This window comes from Corapipo altera, unplaced genomic scaffold (assembly GCF_003945725.1).
Source record: "Corapipo altera isolate COAL_440 unplaced genomic scaffold, ASM394572v1 81, whole genome shotgun sequence".
NCBI lineage: Eukaryota > Metazoa > Chordata > Aves > Passeriformes > Pipridae > Corapipo > Corapipo altera.
In genome coordinates this window covers 905,016-923,494 of record NW_020884987.1, presented here as the reverse complement: position 1 = coordinate 923,494, position 18,479 = coordinate 905,016, and the positions used below count along the sequence as shown (strand labels likewise).

At 46.5% G+C, this 18,479-nt stretch overlaps 2 protein-coding genes across 14 annotated transcripts in view; one reads left to right on the top strand and one right to left on the bottom strand.

Moving 5' to 3' along the window:
- Positions 1 to 1,015: 1,015 nt before the first annotated feature.
- On the bottom strand, positions 1,016 to 14,333 carry CUNH21orf58 (chromosome unknown C21orf58 homolog). Of its 2 annotated transcripts, XM_027666223.1 has the most exons (9): positions 14,223 to 14,333; positions 8,983 to 9,054; positions 7,399 to 7,456; positions 6,522 to 6,589; positions 5,763 to 5,906; positions 5,219 to 5,333; positions 3,666 to 3,805; positions 2,132 to 2,312; positions 1,016 to 1,101 (listed from the first exon to the last, which is right to left on the bottom strand). In XM_027666223.1, exons 2-8 carry the CDS (start codon positions 9,043 to 9,045, stop codon positions 2,157 to 2,159), a joined length of 744 nt encoding a protein of 247 aa, XP_027522024.1. In that variant the 5' UTR covers positions 9,046 to 9,054; positions 14,223 to 14,333; the 3' UTR covers positions 1,016 to 1,101; positions 2,132 to 2,156. The 2 variants fall into 2 exon arrangements, with proteins under 2 accessions (XP_027522024.1, XP_027522023.1); XM_027666222.1 differs by lacking the exon at positions 14,223 to 14,333 and having other exon boundaries at positions 8,983 to 9,287.
- A 364-nt stretch (positions 14,334 to 14,697) lies between these two features.
- Positions 14,698 to 18,479, top strand: part of PCNT (pericentrin) — a 78,683-nt gene continuing 74,901 nt past the window's right edge. For all 12 annotated transcript variants that reach the window (XM_027666174.1, XM_027666177.1, XM_027666180.1 and 9 more), the window contains exon 1: positions 14,698 to 14,779. In XM_027666174.1, the coding sequence (XP_027521975.1) occupies positions 14,726 to 14,779 (54 nt within the window). In that variant the 5' untranslated portion in view covers positions 14,698 to 14,725. The remainder of the gene's footprint in view (positions 14,780 to 18,479) is intronic.

The window sequence follows — 18,479 nt, the reverse complement described above, 5'->3', positions numbered from 1 at the left end:
CACATCTACACGACTTTTAGAGACCCACAGGGATGGGGGAGGACTTAACTGCTTCCCTGGGCAGCCTCTTCCAATGCTTGACAAACCTTTCAGTTAAGAATTTCTTCCTAATGTCTAGTCTAAACCTTCCGTGGTGCAGCTTGAGGCCATTTCCTCTTTCAGGCAGAGAGTGAGAAGTTGTAGAGAGTTATAAGAGTCTTGAAAGAGAAAGATCAAATCCCTCCACAAGCACAGCACCATTCCTTGTGGCACGTCCTGGTTGCCAGCCTGTCAAGGGCCAGCAACTCAACAAACAGGGTTGACAGGAGCCACAAGCAGCCCCAGGCCCGAGCTTAAATGGGAATGCTGGCCTTGGGGAGAGCAGGGGTCCCACATGGGCTGGCTGGGGTTGTTAAAGGCTGTTGGTCCCCATGGGCCCTGGCACTGCATCCAACCCAGTCACCACTAAAGAGCCTCCAATGGGTTTCTCTGATCTCCACAGCAGTGGATTGATCCACACTGTCTGATTGACTCACACACCCCCAGCACAGACAACAGAGCAGGGAGGGCAAAGAGCAAGGTAGGTTTTACATAGTAAATAAATTATTCATTAATTGTTTTTGGAGCACAGACTGCACACCACTAGCTTACTGCAGTGGCTGTTACTATGTTTTCTTCATTCCCAATGAAATTTAGGTCCCTGGGTCATCTTAATCAGACTCACTTGCAAACTACACAAGGCAAACCCAATGTACAGATGTTCTCTGCTTTAAAATCAGGAGAAAGTGGGAAGACATTGAGAAAGTGGTATGAAATCATTGTTCATCTTTCTATATTAAGGACAACCAGGATGCTGAGAGCATGAAAAAGTGTTGCCTGATAAAAACTCTGAGCCTTTTAAGGAGCTGTAAATGAAAACAAAAAGAAGAGGATAGCATGGGCATGGATTAAAGCCTACCCTCTGAAAACTAGTGGGAAAAGTAAAGGAGGGAAAAGTGCTTGATTTATGTTGCTGAAGAAAAAGACATGCCAATACTCAAGGAAGAACATCAGGATTTTATTACTTTTAGAAAAGCTATGGTCCACTTGCAGAGGATCCCATCCTGTCAGTATGTGGGCCACCTGCAACAAGAAAGATGTGTTTATTGTGTTTGGTAATAGCCAGCAGTGCTACAGATGCAAGAAGATGTTTGGTCTCACAACTCATGGTGGAAGGCAGCTGAAGAAGGGGAAGGAGACAGCTTAAACAGCGAATTGCACTGATTCCGAAAGGAGCCAGGAGTTCTTTCCTGGTTCAGATTACAAACCCATGTAAAAGGGAAATAGGTAGAAATGTTTATCCCTTATAATCCCATTAGGTAAATAATCTGTTCAGGAATTCAAATCCTCTGCTAAAGAAGGCTGTACAGATAACCCTGCCAGCAGGTCACAGGGGCCTAGGGCTGCAGCTGCCTCCGTCCTGTCCTTCTGTTCACTAAGGCTCTGAAAGAGCCACAGCACAGAAATAAAAGCTGTGTTCTCACCGATGCAGCAGTGTGTCCCCATGCCACCCCCTGTGCTCCAGCAAAGTGCATTTCTTTACCAGCCTTGGCACGTAAGAACTTTCTAGCACCTAACAAGCCAACCAGGACAAGCTCAGAGGAAGGTAACAAAGCAAGTGAGCACCTGGAGGAGCTGGCTGCTGAGCTCTGTGCAGGGCTCAAGGGCTCTACAGACCTGGGAGCATCATCTTTTTCTGCACGTGAAACCCTTCTCCCCGAGCTGCAGGCACAGGTTCAGCTTTATTTCTGATGCTCCTCTCCTTTTGTACCGTTTTTTCTCAACTGGTGAGGTTTTTTTCCCCAAGAATTTCCAGTTAGCAAATGTCTCAGCAGTGTTTTAAGAACGCAAATCCTGATGGGAACCTTAGCCTGAGTGTAAAACACATACAACCCCCTTGTTTAGCAGGTGACTGCTGGGTTCACAGGGAGACCCAGAACACAGGGTAAGAGCCCCTGCAGAGCAGAGCCCCATAGCATGGCAGGGCAGGGGCTCTGTGAGGCAGGGACATGGCTTGGTATCACCTGTAGATCTTGTCTGATCCTCATGTGCTACCCCACCCTTGCAGGAAGAATGGGCTGGAAGGGTATGTCACAGCTGCCTGCTTACGTACCTAGGCTGGGTAGAGAGCAAGCTGCCTATGTCCAGGTCCAGTGGTGCGCTGTGGATGGGGATGGGAAGCCCCTGGGAGGCACTGGGAGCACCCCTGGGGGAGGGTAGTGGTGGTGGTGGTGCACCACGGGTGGCCTGGGACGATCCGCCTTCACTGCCAGGGGAGCAGCAAGCTGCAGGTCCTTGTTGGAGAGAGACAAAATGTGGGTGGAGAAACCTGTGCCCCCATGAGAAGGGTCTCTGGCTGAGGGGCTGTGGTCCCACTCAACCACCAGTTCAGAAGGTCCAACAAACACTTGGTGACTTCAGATTTCCCCTGATACTCAGAGGCACTCAGATCCCACTCCCTCCAACTTATGCCATCGGTCAATGCCAGGGAAATGCAGAGTGACAGGATGGCCTGGAGAAGCAGGGAGATCAGGGGATGCATTCTTTCTTTCACCACAAGGAAAAGTTAGCCTGAAGGTCATGGGGTAGGAAAAGTACAGAGGAAGGTTTTGCAACACTAGCATATCCCCTCCTCTACAAAGATCAACTTTCCTTTCTTCTTTGATAATAAATGCCATGGAGGAGAGACTGGACATTTTTCCAAAGCACTTAAGGATCCTAAGGAGCTCCATCACCTTGTTAAAAATAGTTTAGGAATTGGGCATTTAAGGATATGTTCAAATTTACCTACCCCTCATCAGGCACTGGACACATTTTGAAAAAATCCCTATAGGGCTCTACATACTAAAATATATCTAAGAATCTGTCTTTTCAGAGCTGAGTAGCAACTAATTTTCATTGAGGCGAGAACTAGAGCAGAGAGGCTCCAGGTACCATCACAAAATCTGCGCTTCAGCTCCAATCCATTTGATACTGCCAGGTCAGCATTTACTAATAAAATAATTTGTAACACGAATATTCATAGAATTACAGAATGGTGTGGGTTGGAAGGGACATTCAAGACCCTCTCATTCCAAGCCCCAGCCATGGGCAGGGACACCTTCCACTAGCCCAGGTTGCTCCAACCTGGCCTTGAGCATTTGCAGGGATGGGGCAGCCACAGCTTCTCTGTGCCAGGGCCTCACTACCCTACAGGGAAGAATTCCTTCCCAATATTTAATCTAAACCTATCCTCTTTCAGTTTAAAGCCATTCCCCACTGTTCTACTACTGCCTGCCCTTGCCAAAGGCCCCTCTCCAGCTTTTCCCCTGCTGTTTCCAGCTAGGGACCTGCAGCAGCAGATACTCAGTGTAAGGTGTCTTGTGTTAGTGGTTCAACCCTACAGGCCAGGTTGCTTTCAGAGCTGGACTGAATCCAGTCTGCACTTGTGAGGAAACATTCTTCCATGGGGTCCTGCCACAGTGCTCCTCATGGCAAAAAGGCTGTGCCGCCTCAGAAATAGGCTCCTGGCGCTGTGGGTTTGAAGGTGTGCACAGCTGTTAGATGTCCCAGACTCTGTGTGTTTTGTCCAGGCCCTGTATCCTCCCCAGGAGATCAGCCATTGCCTCGTGTGAGCAAGGATGCCCCTCAGGCCCGGGGGTTGTTACCTGCTTCGTCTGCTGGAGTGGGGCAGAGCCGGGTTCCGTGCGCTGCGCGAACACCGCCGGCGGCAGAGCCTTCAGCATCATGTTCTGCATCACGATCTGGTGCATCTGAGCATTCTGCATCAGCATCATCTCTACCATATCTGGGAAGAGGTCACCCCCCCAAGGAAGAAAATAAGAGCTTTACCAATGACTGACAAGCAGCAGAGGCATGACACTGGGGAGTGCCCTCCAGCACACAGATGGGCCACTGTGACCAAGGCAAAGCAGCTGACAGGGGCACATTAAGAGTATTGGCATTATTTGCCCAGACAGTGCAAAATTAATGCCTTTGAATGAGACTGTTCATACCAGCTTTCCTCTTTCTCCTCCCTTCTACTGGAAAGCTGCTGATGAGCATCTTCTGTCTGTCCATTTCCCTGCAAGCCCACACCTCTGGTTGTGCTGAGAGGTTGGACAAGGGCTGGGGCTGTAGCCCTCCCTTACTCCTGGATGCACAGACTGTGCTCTCCATTGCTTTGGCCCCAGACCATTGCTTTCCATGTGAGAGGTTTCCTCAAATTTGCGTGACATTGCAGTGCCACCTTGAGAGTCCACTGACTCATGGAATCATAAAGGATGGAAAAGACCTTTAAGATCATCTAGTCCAGCCCTCAAACTGCCACTGCACGCACATCAGATCTCCTTACCGCAGTCTCTGGGATCACAAAGGGCCTGTGCAGCGTAAATAATTCGCCTGGGGGAAGGTGAAGAGGAAGAGGCAAGAAAAAAAAAGTAGGGGAAAAAAGATCAAGGTGACTCTCCTTTTCCTTTTTACTGCTTATACAAAAAGTATTTTACATGTGGCAGCTTCAGAAGAGTCATGCATGAATTGAGACTATTTTGTTCGTGAAAATAAACTCTTATTCAAAAATCCAGATACTTAAATGAAGAATGAGCTGAGAAATGCTGTAGTTTCATGACTGAAGATTTCTGTGTGGGTTGAAGAAAACTTTGGCTGAAGGCTGAGCCAGGGAAGTCATCTCAGGTTTTAGTTGGTGTGTTATTCCACCTATGTTTAGAAACAAACCCTTTTATTGGCATTGCACTATATTTAGATCAGCACTTTCCACTATTCTGTCTTGTTTCCAAACACAGGGCATAGTAAAAGCCTGAGGAGATTGAACAGCAGGTTAAGAGGGGACAGAAGAATAAAACCAGATTTTAGAAGCCTGTGTGTTAATTTTGGAATGACCTGTGCACACGCGTTTGACCTTGTTAATATTGCTCAGTGCCATGAGCTGAGCTGTTCTGCCTTCCCAAGCTCCCTTTGAGTTTGTAGTCCCTTCTTTCTTTAGTTTTAGTGATAAGAGTTTGTCTGAAAGCCTCTCGGAACTGGTGCCCATCCCAGTTACGGAGTGCAACTCCCACAGCTCCGCGGGCAGCCTGTTCATGAAACAGCCCATCATTAAGCAGCTTGGACACTGTCCCGTGCCCCCTCCCACGTGCCATGACACCTCACCTGCCCTCCCCGGGCCTGCTGATGGGAGCTGGCTGCTGCACAGAGAGCACCTCACCTTCTTTAATGCTTCCAGAGCGGGGGGCTGCAAAGGGCTGGGCAGGGGGGATCTGCGTGATCACAGGGGATGGCTGAGGCAGCTGCTGGATGATGGTGGCAGGCTGAGGTGGGATCTGGAAAAAAGGAAGGGAAATGGAGAAGTTTGGGTTGGTTTTTGCCAGCTCCCTCATCTTTGGGAAGGGCTGTCATCTGCCTGGACTTCAGGAAAATTTTGGGCATTGTCTCCCATGAGATCCTCGTAGGGAAGCTGTTGAGGTTGTGGGCTGCATGTGCATTAGAACCTGATTGAATGGCCAGGCCTGGGCAATCCTGCCCATCCTTTTGCCACCTCGTCCCTAGGGTAAACCATGCACATTGTTAATTTTCGGCCTTATTTGTAAGGTGATTCCCCTTAGCTTTTGCTGAGGGTAGCAAGGGTCCCACACAAGATCAAGAGGTGTATCTTCCCTTTTGGTGGGATGAGCAATGCCATACAGCTCCCAAATGGTTGTTTTCTCAGACTGGCACAGTGCTAGTGATGTTTCCTAGGAGACAGTCCTTACTGTCTGCTGGATAATCCTTGGTGGCTCCTCTTGGGGAGCTGGAAAAGGGATCTGGTAGACTTGTGGGGGGACAGCTCTGTGATTATGACAATGTCCTCCAGCTGGTGCAGGTGGCTGCGAAAGCTCTTCCAGAAGGTGCTGCTCCTGCAAAATCAAGTCTCTTCTTAAAGAAAACCTGGTCACAGAAAGGCAGACTGTGTTGTTGTGCTCTCTGGACTAAATGGGATCACCCCCTGGGAACCTGCAGCAGGGTACAGCCAGTACCTGCGTAAGCATAAGGGAAGTTTTCCTTCCCACATATCTTGAAGCACAAGCAAAAAAAGAATGGGGAAAAAAAAAAGTGCAGAACGAGAAGCCAAAAGTCTGGGAAAACATTTCATTAATGGTTGGTACCCCCCACAAACTAGGAATGAGTAACAGTTACTATTGTCCCTACTTCCGCAGCATTAAAAATCCCTTCTTTGTATTTTGGCACTACCCCAGAAAGCTTATGATACAGCAGTTCAAGACAAACAGAATCAAGTCACCAACTACCTGAAGCAGGTGCAAGCTTCCTTAGCTGCAGTGAGGGAAGCCAAAGTGCTCCCCAGGCCCCCCTCCCTGATTAGCTGTCCCAGCCTCCATATTCCAAAGCAGCAAGGCACTGATAGTGCCCAGCCCAAGAACCAAAGGATAGGAAAACACTGAATCCACATCAGCAGTGGATGTGCAGGTAAATGGGCCCTTTCTGTTGCTTCTGGCCACAGAGAGGGCTTTTACCCTAAGCTCCTGCAGCAGATCTTTCCTTCGCCTCAGGGCACTTTGGAGCATGTCCTCAGGTCTGTTCCCTGAAGGAGGAAAAGTCCATTATCTTCTCAAAGGATCACAAATACAGAGCTATTACAGCACCTACATTGTGAGATTAATTTAGAAAATGTGTTATAAGATAGCTTGGCTTCTTCCACAAAAAGCTTTTGGCTGCTTTTCCTGGGAAATGCATGTATGGAAAATGACTTCGTGACATGTGTAGTCACAGCTGTTCCACAGCTCTACAAAGGCAATGCACTCTCTCTGAAATTGAACTCTTTAGGTGGCTCTCTAAAGCCCCCTTTTAACCTCCTGGCTTAGGAACTCATTTCAGCCTGAAAGTTTCTAGATGTACTCCGTATATGCAGAGGATGACTGACTGTTGTGACACATCAAAACAAACTCAGTTTTGAATGCCTACTTTGCTTTTTCTTTTTTTGTTCTGAATCAACTTCCTCTTCAGTTCTCCCCACATGTGGTTGATTCAGAACTTGCTTGAAATGAAAATAAGGAAGAATGTTTTCAGATACATTGGAGACATGCCTGGCATCTGCTCTGGAAAGCATCACTTCGGATTTTGAAACTGTAAGTTGTTATAGGGATTTTTAATTTTTGGCCATAGCATTGGAAGTTTCCCAATTATTTGTCCATCAGCTCAATGAATGGGAGCCCAGGTTACAATCTAGAAATATCATTGAGCTTTTACTGGGAGCCCTTAACCTGTAGGTATTATAATTATAAACAGTGCCTGTGTGCTGGAATGGGATGATCGACTGAGGAACTCCTCCCTGAGAACATCACTAAGCTCTTTCTAAATTATGTCCATAATTAGAACAAATGCTTCTCTTACTTGCAGCTGGGAGAGATGACTCCATCTTTTCCAGGTTCTCCTGTTCATTTTGTAGTCTCTGTTGGTAGAACCATAATAAGAACTGGTTATAAGTCAGGCAGCAAAGCTCACAGGAATTTCCAGCCCTACCTTATGACATAGGTTGGGATGGAGGAAATAAAGCAGAACTGGAGACAAATGCTGGTCCTCACTACAAATCTAGTTACAGTAACAGAAATGTCATGCTTCCAACCGTCCAGGACATTCCAGACCTGAAAATTGATAACATGGTGAATCAGGAGATTTATACATAATTTATGTTGTAGGGAAGAGAGCTGGATCGTATGAAGAACTTGATAATGTCAAGTTTGGGGTATTTGGTACACTAATAGGCCTAAATGACCCTGTTCAGCTCTACCTGCCACTCATGTGCCCCTTTAATCTCAGCTCTAGGTCTTCAGTTCATACCTGAACTATACTGGATGAGCATGAATCTGCAGTTCAACCCCAGCCATCCTGTGACTGGCCAGGGATTCTTTTAACCTTGATCCCAACCTTCAGTCACTTCCAAAGGTGGCAATGGACCTGCCTCACCACTGTGAGCTTGCCTGATGGTCTGGAATCTTGGCTGAACCTGGCCACCATCTCTGGCTCTGCCTCCAGCGAGGCCCCTGCTCTGCTGATGTGTTATTATGCTCAACTCCCTGCTCCTTAGAGAGCAGCTGGCCCTTGTTGCTCCCCGATGCTCAGAAATTAGAGACCTTTCACTCACACACGGGCTCCCACCGTGGTTCTGCACGGCTGCACACTGCTGAAAGCTTTGCCCTCCAATGGCTGCTGCATCTTAAAAAAAAGGCTCTGCTGTGGAGACAGGTTAGACACCACTTGCAGCACCCACGCCTCCAGACAAATTGCCTTTCCTTCCAGATCAGCTCAGGTGGTTAGAGCATGATGCAGGTAACACCAAGGCTTTGGGTTTGATCCCTGTACAGGCCATTCACTTCAGAGCTGGACTCGATGATCCTTCCAACTCAGAATACTCTGCTCTCAGATAACACCCTAAGTGGCTTCTGGAGGATATTGAAGCAGAAGATCCACGCCAGTGGATGTCAGATGTACTGAGGGTGGAGGAACAGAGCAGAGTGGAGAACACAGAGTGCAGAATCACAAGCAAGGGGAGCTGGGATTCTGTGCAGCACCTCATATGCTGCCAGCCCATGTTTCACCAGGCAACATATCTGATGTGACAGCAGACATGAAGTTGCCTTAAAACAACCCGAGGACCTCTTTATCCAAAATTTACTCCTAAATTTTGCCTGTCACAACTCAAACTGGTTTTCAGCTGATGACATCTCCCATAAGATCAAAGTCTATTTAATTTACCTTAGGTCCATGTAAGCTCGTACAATGTTATTTAAGAAAGTGACTAGCTACAGCACCGCTGCACATTGGTCCGCCTCTGCTTGCATGAAGAAAGACCTTCTCAGTTGGCTACCCCCATTGTACCTCAGCAGAGGTATAATATTTTAAAATACAATGTTACTGCTTAAACAGGCAAGAGCAAAAAGCAGAGCAAAGGTGACCGCTGCGGAATTATTCCCTTACCTTTTCTAGGAGTTTGAGTTTCAGTCGTGTCAGGTGGTCCACCACTGAAGGATCTGCCATCATAGTAGTCTCCTGGAAGAGCAGGCAGGCAAAACCAGGTTAAAAAGCTAAACAAAGGCAGGTAGGCTTTCAGTGGTCATTCTTTCCCATCCACAATCTTCACAGGAGAATAATTCCATTATTAAAAAATATTAATACAAGACTGGGAGAACCCGTGAGAAGAAGAGAAAAGCTGCAGTTTCACTCCAAGGTAAGAATGAGCACAGGTGGTCACCACAACGTCACAGGCACAGCTTTCCCTGCCATTTCCCTCAACACAATTTTGTGCTGCAGATCGTGATGCCTCCCTCCCAGGAGGGAAACTGAGGCTGAATATTTATTTGTCCGTTCTTGGTGGTTGCTAGCCTTCTCCTGCCCGTGTTACTAAGCCTGGCCTCTGTGTTGTTAGAGCCTTTTAAGTAGCTCAGAGTTTTGTGCCTGTAACCTGGTTGCTAAGTTTGCAGTGTCGATGCATAACATAAACAATTTTATCTCCAGGCGTAGAAGCTTGTGTACCTTCAGTAAAGCAAATGCCCAGCACATTAATGGACAAGAAAAAAAGAGATAAAAGCCAGTGGTTCCTTAACAGAAGCCTAATGGAAGGGGTCAGGTTATGATTTTGCTTATTGACACCTGTTTATCCCACTGTAAGGGGTCTGCACACTTTTGGCATAACCCTTCACACGAGTTTTCATCGCCACATAGTAAGTAAAAACTCTGAAAATGAGGGAGCATAGCTGGAACTTCTCCCTGGCTAAGTATAAAGAGGCTGCAGTATAACATCCTTTTGCTTACCATCCCCTAAGCAAGCTGTAGAGTGGCTCCCCCTACCAGCATAAAACAGGGTAACATTTGTCAGTGACATCCATAAAATGAACGTCGAGGCGTAAGAAACCCAGTAGCAGACACTCATTCTCAGTATCATGTTTTAAGCCCAGTTCTGTTCCTAGGAGAGCAAAGTTACAACCCCTTTCTCACTTGAAGGCCACAGCAAAACTGCAGCTGAGCCACTGCCGGCAGCTGGAGAAGCTGAGAGATGCTTCCAAGCTGTGTGGGAGCAGTACAGACCAGCTCCTCCAGCTGTGACCCCCACAGCATGTGTATCATCTGTCCTTAAAAAATACACAGGCTAGGAATCCCTGGAGAGGTCAGAGAAACTTCATTATTAGGCAAAAGAACCCTTTTTGATTGCTAGAGAATATTGAGCTGATGCTTTGCCATCAGCTGGTTTAATACAGTGCCCCCTGAAAGTTAAATTTCTAGAGCCTTCATTGCAGTATAGATAGAGGGTTACAAGAAAGGCTGAAAAAAAGACCCAGGTATAAATATTCCATTAAAAATACAGCACCAGTGTTAAGAAACTGAGTTGACTAAAGGGGAAAGGAAGAGAGAGAAACTTCTTCCTGATGTGACAGATATCCCAGAGGAGATCCAACACTAGGTAAAAAAAAAAAATGCTTTCCAGTAAATCTACTAAATGGATTTCTCTTTTCCCACACTTATGGATGCCTTGGTCACAGTGCGATCCCTGCTCTAGGGACAGCTTACAACCTGCTAATTAATGACTTGCCAGGAATGTGCCAGCCAGGCACAGGATCTTGCTGAAAGGGATCTATAGCAACACTGAATCCCAAACAAGGGGTCACACTTGAGCATGAAGATGCAGAAGAGCAAAATCAGACAAATTTAATTCTACCAGGGAATAACAGCAGGGCTACATGCACCTCACAGGAGACAATTATTCTGCTCTATTTAGCAGTGCTGAAGTCAGAGTTTGGACACTGTGCCTAATTTTAGACGTGGTGGCTTTAGAGGGAAAGGAAGTGCAGAAAAAAAATTTAAAATGGTACATTTACAAAATGTAATTTCTGAGGAAGACTTGTAAGAACTGGCTTTATTTAATTAGTAAGTGGACAGTGAGAAGAGGACAGACCAGCAATCTTTAAATAAATGAGAGGATACAATCAAAAACAAGATGTATGGGGGTTCTGTTTGGAAAAGGGTGGGCATTTGGCTTAATGAGAAAGAGGAAAACCTGATAAAAACATGAAAAAAAAACCTCAATTAACTAGTAAGAAAAATGATGGAGCAGCTATGAAAGAAAAAAAAATTCACAGAAGTTGTTTACAAACAATATGAAACAATGAAAAACAAATGCTTTGAACTTTGTAGGACTATTAGATAATCCTCAGATACAAGAATGGATTAGATAACCTGGTGATGTCCATACCAGTATTACATTTCTCTGATGTCTTTTATTGATTTTGATACTTTATATCCTTGATTTTATTTACTAGGAGTTCTAAAAGACAATATTAAAAGAATATTTTATTTAAACAAACTGACACACCTGGAAATGTCCAGAGACAATAAACTTCCATGCTTTGGTTCCCTAGAGAGCAGACTCTACCATTTCAGTCTTAGAAGACTGTTTTAGTGTATTAAAGGAGTTAAAAGAATAAAAAAAACCCCACAAATTACCAGAAGGACATATAATTTCCTTCCAATCAGTTGTCTCCTTCTGTTGCAAATTAACATTTGAGTCAACTGAATTAGATCAGCACTGGAAATCCTGACATTTCAGCAAGCAGCCAGAGATATAAGAAAATATAATGCATCAGCTGTTTATTTAAAAAAAAAATAAAATTGTCAACTAACTAAGACCTATCAAGCCCAAACAAACTTGATGATGGTGGAGCACCTCTCCTACGAGGAAAGACTGAGAGAATTGGGATTTTTCAGCCTGGAGAAGAGAAGACTTTGGGGTGTCCTAATTGTGGTCTTCCAGTGCCTGAAGGGAGCTGCCAAGAAAGATGGAGAGAGACTTTGGACAAGGGCTTGGAGTGACAGGACAAGGGGCAATGGAGTCAAACTAAAAGAAAATAGGTTTAAATTAGATGTTAGGAAAAAGTTCTTCCCTGTGAGGGTGGGGAGGCCCTGCACAGGTTTCCCAGAGAAGCTGTGGCTGCCCCATCCCTGGAAGTGTCCAAGGCCAGGTTGGATGGAGCTCTGAGCAATCTGGGATAGTGGAAGGTGTCCCTGCCCATGGCAGGGAGTCGGAACAAGATGATCTCTAAGGTCCCTTCCAACCCAAACCATTCTGTGATTCCATGAAACATGAAGTATTCATTTTTAGCCAGAGCAAGAAGTCAAAGCAGCAATTCATTTTAAATCAATTGTTTTTAAGTGACATCTTATTTAGAAAGTTTGCCATTATAAATGGTGTGATATTTTATCTTTTTCTTTTAAGAAACTTCTTAGTTCTAAGCTTAAGCTTCCTTTCACTTCTCAGTGTTGTGGTTTAAAACCATCTATAAATTAAGCTCCAAGCAGCTGCTTCCCTTCCCTCCACCCTCTCCAGTGAGAAAGGGACAAAGAGGTGGAGTAAGGCCAACATATACTGTCCACCAGCAACCTCTGCAGTGGGTAAAACTTAATCTTCACTTTGCTCTGGATGCAGATGAGCTTTCTGATCACTAGAGAAAGCCTTGCTGTCCCTGCCTTGCTCAGCTTTCTCTCTGGAGCACACTGCTCTGGTTTTTTGGTTGTCTGTAACGTGGGAGACCAGGAAATTGCTACAAAATGGTTTATTGTGAGAACAGGAATATGTCCATGTTTCTTCCCACATACTTGCATGGTGGTTGACACAGGCTGGACAGTAATAGTCCACAGGAGCAAGCTAGGTCCAGTTCAGGACCTGCACAATGTAATGTCTGAATCTGGGGCAAAAGTCCACACTTCTATGACCCTTCAGAAGAACCCAACTTAAGGGCCAAAGGCACAGAAAGGATCAGGGGTAGAAAAGGGGGTGCTAGTTCATAAAGATGCACAGATGTCAGTGTTTCTTAGGAAGAAAACCCCAGTGTATTGTGGATTACCTCTGAGCTGAGCCAAGTAACAAATTTGATTAAAGCCTGTATTTTCCAGTGTGATTTTAATGTCTTCAAAAGACAAAGAAGTCACCATTTTTGTAGGTGACTCTAAGGTTAATAACACTCAACATTAAGAAAAGAGCACCTCATTTCTTCCTTGTTTTCCCACAATTATCTCCAGAGGTCACTCTTGTTGCATCTGTGCCCCTGGATGCAGGGACTCTGCGTTTCCTTATGGCTCAAGGAAAATAAAGCAGTGAGACCTCGTAAAACATGAAATATATCTATAAAAGGTGGTCTAGGCCTGCTGTAAAGGGCAACATTTCCACACAGGAGTTTATAATTGAGCTGGATGCTGACACTGGGGTTTAGAGACGTAACAAGAACTAATAGTTTTTGCAGCAGAATGTACCACAGAAAATGACTGTGCCTCAATTTAAAGACATCAGCCAACTAAGGTGAGGAAACAATGAAGGAAGGAGCTGAAGCAGCCGAGCAGGCAATGCCTGGTTGATATATAACCAGTAGTGTTATCTTAAAGAAATTCATAAGGTGGTCACTCAGAGCTTTGGGGCCTCCATACAGACATGACCACCAGAGACCCTCAGAAACCTTATAAGGATATGGATATATGCTAGTAAGAGTTTGGAAACGTCAGGAATATGGAACAGGAATGTGGGGAACAAAAATGAATAATTGTGTAATGCAGACATATCAGCTGGAACTGAGATGTCACGGGATGCATTTTAGCGAGCTGATTACCGGGGCACCTGACATGCCGAAATCATTCCAGCGTGCTGGAATAAAAGAGCACCTGGCTTCTAAAGCTCACAAATTGAGTGCCGATTTTAGGCAGGTCACTCTCCTGTGCCAGCACCTCCGTGTCCAACAGGGCTGCCGGCATTGGCCACTGGTAGGGCACAGATGTAGCCTAAAACCTATATTGTAATTTTACTAGTGCCTTTGTACCGGTTTTCTAAAATGCTCGATAGATGGGAATTTTAACAATGTAAAGGGTTTCTCTTATCTGTGAACTGGACTGAGAAAGAGACGTAACATCTGACAAAACCAGTCAAAGCTATTCAGAAGCCTTGGAGCCGCTCCAGAAGGAGCCAGAGGAGACGAGGAGGAGAAAGAAGGGAAGATGAAGATGAGGTCTTGTTGAGACTCCCGACTCAAATTGGGGAGGCGTGGCGAGGGCGGTACTGTGGGAGGCACGGTTTCGGAAGTGGGCGTAACAGCATTAGATAATGCTTTGAATTGTTAATTAGGTAACCAAATAAAAGCAAGAGGCTTTTGTAACTCAGGCACGCACGCTTTGGGAAATACTCCTGCGCATCGCGGCCGCCGTAGTAAAGAGAGTGCTTTTCGCTTTCTTTTTAAAAGTCCTAGAGTGTTGTTTTCCGACACCACAGACGGAAGGGCGCGGCTCCCACCGGCACCCTCAGTGGCTGCAGCTGCGACTCCCGGGTGGGAACAGGGAGCGCCATTGGCCGCCTCCCGCCGTGGGCGGGGCCGTGGCCGGCGGCCCGTTTGAAACGGCGCGGGCGGCTCCCATTGGCGGCCGCCGCGGGGGGCGGGGAGTAGGCGGGGCCGAGGGTGCGCTCCGGCCTATCCCAGGCGCCATTTAGCGCGGGTGGGCGGGGCCAGGCTGAGGAACGCTCTCGTCATTGGTCGGTGACTCTGCCAGGTACCGCTCTGTGGCCAATCCGTGGGGAGCCCCGCTGAGCGGGCGGTGCTGGCGCGGCCCCGGGGCGGCCATGACCGCGGCCCCTCAGTCCCCGCTGCGGTGACGGCGCGGGGGGCGTGGGCCGGGCCACACCGGCCTTCGCATGGAGGCGGCGGAGGAAACGCGGCGGCGCAAGCTGGAGGCCGGCAGGGCCAAGGTGAGGGGAAGAGGTGCCGGCTGGGCGGGGGCTGCGAGGGGCGGGGGTTGCGGTATCGCCCCATCCCGCCCGCGGTCTCTGCGTGGCGGGGTCCGTGCGGGGTCCCGGCAGCGGCTGGGCCGAGCGGCTGTGCCGGGAGTCCGGGGGGACTCACTTGGGCAGCGCGGCTCTACAGGGAAAAGTATGCCCGGCAGGCTGCCCGGAGGGCTCCCATCCTGCCACTCGGACACCGTCCCAGGTGAGCTCGGAGCAGCTGACAGCAGTGCGTGTGCCTGCCTCCACGTCCTGCTTTGCTTTGGTGTTAGCTTTTAATTACCAACTCTACCGATTTTGTCTGGGATTCGGGTATTTGGGGGAGTACTGCGTTTCCAGGTGAGGATCCCAAAGAGCAGACTTTGTGTGTTTTAGTATTTATTATTGCAGCTACAACTTCTTGGGGAGGGGCAGAGGAGGGGCAGCACCATCTCTGCTCTGTGGGGACCAGGGACAGGACCCCAGGGAAAGGCCTGAAGTTGTGCCAGGGCAGGATCAGGTTGGATCTCAGGGAAAGGTTCTTCCCCCAGAGGGTAGTTGGGCACTGACCAGGCTCCCCAGGGCAGTGGGCGCAGCACCAAAGCTGCCAGAGTGCCAGGAGTGTTTGGATGATCCTCTGGGGCACAGGGTGTGACACTTGGGGATGGTCCTGTGCAGGGCTAAGAGTTGGACTCCATGATCCTTGTGGGTCCTTTCTAACTCAGCTGATGTATAAAGATAACATTCTCTTAGTAATTGCTGTCTGCAGCCATGTGATTAACGCTTGATGTGTGTTAACCCCCTTAGATAAAAAAAATTCTGCTTTGTTTTGGTATCAGTGTTGAATAAGCTGGTTAGAAATGCCTGGTTACTTTTCTTTTAATTCAGCATTTCTGCTGGGTTTTGAGCTGTCACATTTCCCTTCTGGCTATGTCTAGCCAGTCTGTGGCTACAGCCACAGGTTGAGAAGTTACCTTAGTGTGCTAAGACCCATGTTAACATTTCTGTTAACATAAGTTAACTCTCAGTGCAGAATCTGTTTGTAGTGAGAAAAAATGTGATAGACTTCGCTTGAATAAGTTACCAGTTCCCACCTGTTGCACAGCTGTTGTTTGCCATTGAAAAGAAAAAAAGCACGGACTTGCATTATGTTTCAGGTTACATGTGCAGAGCCAGTGTTGCATTTACTGGTTTTTTGCACTATGTGTTAAATCTGTCTCATCTTCCCATTTTAAAAAAAAAAAGCATAATTAGCAGCCCCATTAACGTTGTTACTGCACAGTGTCATGTACTTGGTATGCTGAGAGGAGAGGGTTTAGAAACGCAGAGGGGGTTGTAGTGCTTCCTCTGCTTCTTAAAATGTCACAGAGATCTGTCCCTTGGCTGGCAGGCTGTGGGCACCAGGAAGTTTTCAAAAAACACCGGGATGGATGAATGAATTGAAGCAGTATCCGTTGGGGCTTAGTAAACACAAAGGTAGTGTGTTAGGGTTTGTAAGGCAAGCACGTGAGATGCACGTTCATTACTATGCTCATACCCAACATCTGCCATGTGTTACTGTGTGCTTGCCCTGCTGTTGTATCTTTACTTATATATCTGAAGTTGTAGAGCTGACTTATGGAACAGGTGCATATTGGGCTAATTACTGGAATAAATGCCCCTCAGTGTAGCCCGTGGTGTGTTCTTAATCCCACGGTAGGATGTGGCCGTGCTGCTGGACTGTAGCTTCCTTCAGAAACTGCCTTTGGATAGCTCATGTTTAAAGGCCCTTGTGTAATAGAGCCATAAGGAAACGTTTCTCCTGTTTTGTTCTTTTGTTTTTCTTTTTTCCTGTTTTCTTTGTGCTGTCCTCCTCTTGAATGCAAGTGGAGTTTTGAAAGGGAGGCAGGACCGTGAACAGGTACAGGTTTTCCTTCCTGTGGTGCAGCTTAGAGCAGCTTAAGGTGATCCCATCTGCGGTCTGACACAGAAGTGTTCAGTGTTCATCAGATCAGCTCCCTGAATCATCTCACCTCATCACTGCACAAGTAACAGGGGGACAGCAGGGGACAGGAGAGAGGCTGGTTGGGTAGCCTGTGCAGTGATGGTAACTGCAGTCTCATACTGCTTCAGTGGGGAGGTGTGAACTGCTGTGGGGCTTTTTGCTTACCTCCTCCCTCCTCCCCCGAATCACCCCCCCAATTATTTTATTATTGACGTCCTTAGATTTTAGTCTGCTAAGCAATGACTTGGGAAAGAAATATAATGTAAATGTTTTCATTTTAAAATCAATACTTGGATTTAAGTTATCACGTAATAACAACTGTTCTATTAGTTGGAAATTGTAATGATTTGGCAGCTAAGTGCTGACTGTATCAGGTACTTCGGATTCCTGTTTTTAATAAATACAGTAGTAAATAATAAATGCAATACTGATAGCCAAGGTGTAATAATGGAGAAACAGAACAAACCCCAAGTATTCAGTGCTTCTTTTTTCTCCTTGTTTTTTATTAGCTAGTCATGCCAGCCCCCTGTGTCTTTAGTTACAGAGCTCTGTGTGCCATACCCCAGATGTGAGTAGCTTTTGCTCTTCCTGTATTTTACACGTTAGGAGACGAAAAAGGAGTTCAGGTTTTCCAGGAAGTTCTCCCACTTCATCATTTTGAGGAAGCTCTAGAAAACGTTTCTGGGTTTTGTCTGAGGGCACTTATTGCTTATATTTGCTGTAGCCAAGAGCTGTATCCAAGAAGTTTATTTGGACAACCTGTTTCTATTTGGTTGCGATGTGGTTTTCTGTTCAGTTCAATTTTCTGTGGGTGTTGGTTTTGGTACTAATTTCTGAAGCACGTAAAGCAGCAGGTCAGCTTCTAACCGACTGTTTCTGGTGAAATGAAGTTGCAGAGTGTTGGTACCCACAGAAAGGTGGTGTTCTGTCGTGGAGAGCTGCTTTGGCTGCTGTGGTGGACAGTGCTCTTGGGGTTCCTGTGGAATGCTGCATCTTGGCTAGAAGTGAAGCTTTTGCCTTTGCACTTTTCTAGAAAGCAAAGGGAGAGTGAAATCCTTCAAAAGGGGCACAATGGGATCTCACTGTAGTGGGGGAGAGGCAGTTATGTCACGCTTGCTTCACATTCACACTTGCTGTTTTGTGTTGGATGACTCAGAATCTGATATACTCTTACAGTGACACTTAAATTTGTGTAGCTGATTGAAGGCTTGGGAAACCCAATATTGCTCTAAATAGAACTTTTCCCCATCCAATGATTCCATAAGTAGAAGAATATTTGACTCCAGCCACTCCACCAAGTCCAGCAGTTCCATTAAATTTTGGCATAGTTGGTTATTTTTGCATGATATGTATTATGATTTTGTGTGTTTAGTGCATGTGAATTGGATAAAATGTGTTTTGTTTTCTTTGGCTGTGCATTTAAAAATTCATGGTTGTGTATTCAGTCATGCCAAGTCTTGGTATTTTAATGTCAGATACTCCGTGTCCCTTCATGAAATCATTAACTGCTTTCCATGGTGCCCACTCTCTCTGCCTTTCCTTTCTCATCTTTTCTGGTTGTTTTACACTTGTTTTCCCTTTTTCCCTGCTTCAGCAGTTTCCTCTATTCTCTATTTTTCTGCAGGTTTCCTCCTGCCCCGTTTTCCCCATGTTATCAGGTTAATTAGTGCACTAGCTATTTTTAACATGCATTGCCATCAGTAA